General features: G+C 53.6%; 1 protein-coding gene across 1 annotated transcript in view; it reads right to left on the bottom strand.

Moving 5' to 3' along the window:
- The window catches only part of nmbr (neuromedin B receptor), a gene marked incomplete at both ends in the record, with an annotated part of 18072 nt that overhangs the window by 4855 nt on the left and 8217 nt on the right, over window positions 1–5000 (bottom strand). The window contains one exon of the mRNA XM_080527421.1: window positions 4765–5000. This exon is cut by the window's right edge and continues 113 nt beyond it. Within this exon, the coding sequence (XP_080383547.1) occupies window positions 4765–5000 (236 nt within the window). The remainder of the gene's footprint in view (window positions 1–4764) is intronic.

The raw sequence follows: 5000 nt of genomic DNA, 5'->3' as shown, positions 1-5000 counted from the left end.
TCTGCGAATCGAGAAAGATCGGATCCTTTAATCGCTTTTACGAGAAGTCGTGATCTCCGTTCTGAGCTGTCTTACATGTACACACCTGAGCAGGACCACACACCTGACCGCCGACCCTCACCGTCAGTAAGACTAACGATCCATCAATACAATCAATACAGTCACCTAACAATCACCATCCGTCAATCAATACAATCAATACAATCACCTAATGATCACCATCCATCAATCAATACAATCAATACAGACAGCTGTGACAGACAGACAGCTGTGACAGACAGACAGACAGACAGACAGACAGACAGACAGACAGACAGACAGACAGACAGACACACACACACACACACAGACAGACACACACACACAGACAGACACACAGACACGCCTGACCAGGAACACACACCTGACTAGGACCACACCTGACCAGGACCACACACCTGACCACCAGCAGAGGGAGAGAGAGAGAAGGGGAGAGGAGAGAGAGAGGGAGAGGGAGAGAGAGAGATAGGTGGAGAGAGAGGGGGAGAGGAGAGAGAGAGGGAGAAAGAGAGGGAGAGAGACAGAGAGGGAGAGAGAAAGATAGAGGGAGAGAGAGAGAGATGGAATGAGAGAGAGAGGGAGAGAGAGAGAGAGCTTTCTGTGACCAGAACCACACACCTGACCAGCACACGCCTGACCAGGACCACACACCTGACCACCACACACCTGACCACCACACACCTGACCACCACACACCTGACCACCACACACCTGACCACCACACACCTGACCACCACACACCTGACCACCACACACCTGACCACCACACACCTGACCACCACACACCTGACCAGGACACACACCTGACCACCACACACCTGACCACCACACACCTGACCAGCACACACCTGACCAGGACCACACACCTGACCACCACACACCTGACCAGGACACACACCTGACCAGGACACCGACACACACCTGACCACTACACACCTGACCAGGACCACACACCTGACCACCACACACCTGACCAGGACACACACCTGACCACCACACACCTGACCAGGACACACCTGACCAGCACACACCTGACCACCACACACCTGACCAGGACACACACCTGACCAGGACCACACACCTGACCAGGACCACACACCTGACCACCACACACCTGACCACCACACACCTGACCAGGACACACCTGACCAGGACCACACACTGACCACCACACACCTGACCACCACACGCCTGACCACTACACACCTGACCAGGACCACACACCTGACCACCACACACCTGACCAGGACACACACCTGACCACCACACACCTGACCAGGACACACCTGACCAGCACACACCTGACCACCACACACCTGACCAGGACACACACCTGACCAGGACCACACACCTGACCAGGACCACACACCTGACCACCACACACCTGACCACCACACACTCTGACCACCACACACCTGACCAGGACACCGACACACACCTGACCACTACACACCTGACCAGGACCACACACCTGACCACCACACACCTGACCAGGACCACACACCTGACCACCACACACCTGACCAGGACACACACCTGACCACCACACACTGACCAGGACACACACCTGACCAGCACACACCTGACCACCACACCTGACCAGGACACACACCTGACCAGGACCACACACCTGACCACCACACACCTGACCACCACACACCTGACCACCACACACCTGACCAAGACCACACACCTGAGTCTGACCACCACACACCTGACCAAGACCACACACCTGAGTCTGACCACCACACACCTGACCAAGACCACACACCTGACCACCAGGACCACACACCTGACCAGAACCACACGCCTGACCACCACACACCTGACCAGTACCACACACCTGACCACCACACAACTGACCACCACATACCTGACCAGGGACACACCTGACCAGGACCACAGGACCACAAGCCTGACCAGAGGCACCAGATCATAATAAACATGATTTATGATCATCAGCTGAGACAATAATGAGGGATAAATGATCTCCTGTCCCTCCCTTTCCCTCCCTCTCGCTCTCTCTCTCTCTCTCTCTCTCTCTCTCCCTCTCCATCTCTCTCTCTCTCTCCCTCTCTCTCGCTCTCTCTCTCTCTCTGTCTCTCTCTCTCTCTCCCACACACACACACACATACACATCAGGCTTATGAAGCGTGTTACATTAATGTAATTAGTGTTAAAATACATCCACGTCTCTGATGCTATCAGCCTGTGATGCTATCAGCCTGGTCCTCTGGATGGGAAGTGAGGTGAGGGGGGGGGGGGGGGGCACAGGAAGTGTCTAACAGGAGGTTACCGACAGCCTGCGTCTGAGCCATCACCCCCAGATGATCACCTCCTCTCATTAGGAGAGACAGGCTCGCTCTGGAGCAGACGTACAGCAACAACAACAACAACAACACCAACAACGTTGGACTGTAAGACTGGTGGTCTGTAAGGGTGTTGGTCTGTTGGACTGTAAGACTGTTGGGTCTGTTGGTCTGTAAGGCTGTTGGTCTGTAAGGCTGTTGGTCTGTAAGACTGTTGGTCTGTTGGTCTGTAAGGCTGTTGGTCTGTTCATCTGTTGGTCTGTAAGGCTGTTGGTCTGTGGTCTGTTGGTCTGTTGGTCTGTAAGGCTGTTGGTCTGTTGGTCTGTTGGTCCGTAAGGCTGTTGGTCTGTTGGTCTGTAAGGCTGTTGGTCTGTAAGTCTGTTGGTCTGTTGGTCTGTAAGGCTGTTGGTCTGTTGGTCTGTTGGTCCGTAAGGCTGTTGGTCTGTTGGTCTGTAAGTCTGTTGGTCTGTAAGGCTGTTGGTCTGTAAGGCTGTTGGTCTGTTGGTCTGTTGGTCTGTAAGGCTGTTGGTCTGTTGGTCTGTAAGGTTGTTGGTCTGTTCATCTGTTGGTCTGTAAGGCTGTTGGTCTGTTCATCTGTTAGTCTGTAAGGCTGTTGGTCTGTTGGTCTGTTGGTCCGTAAGGCTGTTGGTCTGTAAGGCTGTTGGTCTGTTGGTCTGTAAGGCTGTTGGTCTGTTGGTCTGTTGGTCTGTAAGGCTGTTGGTCCGTAAGGCTGTTGGTCTGTTGGTCTGTAAGGCTGTTGGTCTGTTGGTCTGTAAGGCTGTTGGTCTGTTGGTCTGTAAGTCTGTTGGTCTGTTGGTCTGTAAGACTGTTGGTCTGTTGGTCTGTTGGTCTGTAAGTCTGTTGGTCTGTTGGTCTGTTGGTCTGTTGGTCTGTTGGTCTGTAAGACTGTTGGTCTGTTGGTCTGTAAGGCTGTTGGTCTGTTGGTCTGTTGGTCTGTAAGTCTGTTGGTCTGTAAGACTGTTGGTCTAAGGCTGTTGGTCTGTTGGTCTGTAAGACTGTTGGTCTGTTGGTCTGTAAGACTGTTGGTCTGTTGGTCTGTTGGTCCGTAAGGCTGTTGGTCTGTAAGGCTGTTGGTCTGTTGGTCTGTAAGACTGTTGGTCTGTAAGGCTGTTGGTCTGTAAGGCTGTTGGTCTGTTGGTCTGTAGGCTGTTGGTCTGTTGGTCTGTAAGGCTGTTGGTCTGTTGGTCTGTTGGTCTGTTGGTAAATCTTGTGCTCAGTAATCTTGGTCTGGATTATAGTTCTAGTCTTGGTCCTGTCCTCTGTGCCGGTCTGGGTCAAACCCTAGTCTTAATCTAGTCTAGGTCAAATCCAGGTCCTAATCCTGATCTATATTGTCTCTTTTATAGTCCTGTCCTGGGGTAGACTTGGTCTATATGGTGATGTATCATATCAGATGTCCTGAGGTGGACTTGGTCTCTATGGTGATGAATTATACATTGTCTTTAACCTTGTCTTGTTCTAAGCAGAGATGTTTATTGCGCTGTGGTCAGTTAAGCCTTAATTAAAGCCATTCTGCCGGACCATTGGTTAACATTCATGATGTCCCGCCCCTTCTCCTGGCCTATTATGCTCTTTAGTCATTAAATTCAGCCAACTGTGTCTCCACTAATCACATCTCCTCCTGACACCGTCCTCTACTTCACCTTTCTGTCTGTTCAATATTTCTTGCTGGTGTAGCATTCTGTACGAGAGGCTTCTACCCCCACCAGCCTCCACCAGCCTCCACCCGCCTCCACCAGCCTCCGCTAGCCTCCACCCACCTCCACCAGCCTCCACCAACTTCCACCAGCCTCCACCGGCCTCCACCCACCTCCACCAGCCTCCACCAGCCTCCACCAGCCTCCACCAGCTTCCACCGGCCTCCACCCACCTCCACCAGCCTCCACCGGCCTCCACCCACCTCCACCAGCCTCCACCCGCCTCCATCCATCTCCACCCGTCTCCACCCGTCTCCACCAGCCTCCGCCAGCCTCCACTGGCCTCCACCAGCCTCCACCCGCCTCCATTGGAAATTAAAACCTGGGACACTATTCAATCAAACCCTGAGGTGTCCTGACACTGCTGCTGTTCTGCTGTCTGTGGGTCATCTCAACATCATCCTTATGTTACTGCAGGTGATTCACACCCTCATACACACACTCATACACACCCTCATACACACCCTCACACCCTCATACACACCCACATACACCCACATATCTCACCTGTCTCTGGGAGCGCTGTCTGACCTCCCCCGACACGTCTAGGTGGTTACCTGTCTCACCTGTCTGGGTAACTGTCTCACCTCCCTGGGTACTTATCTCACCTGTCTGCGGGTACCGTTCTCACCTGTCTGCGGGTACCGTTCTCACCTGTCTGGGTACCTGTCTCACCTCTCTGTGGGTACCTGTCTCACCTGTCTGCGGGTGTGGTCGCTGAGCTCCCCGGGCATGTTGCGGGCGCTCCTGACCAGCGTCCTGGCGATGTGGTAGTAGAACACGCTGATGATGGCCAGCGGGACCAGGAAGTAGATGAGGAAGATGAGCACGGAGTGGATCTTGGGGTGCATCTCGTCCGAGAGCGGGTAGGGCACGCAGTTGGTGAAGGTGCCGTTGGCGCTGTCGGGCATGTGGACCACCTGGGAGAACACGG

The sequence above is a fragment of the Nansenia antarctica genome (assembly GCF_963989245.1).
Source record: "Nansenia antarctica genome assembly, chromosome: 3".
Classification (NCBI taxonomy): Eukaryota; Metazoa; Chordata; class Actinopteri; order Argentiniformes; family Microstomatidae; genus Nansenia; species Nansenia antarctica.
This window is presented reverse-complemented; position numbering and strand designations above follow the sequence as displayed.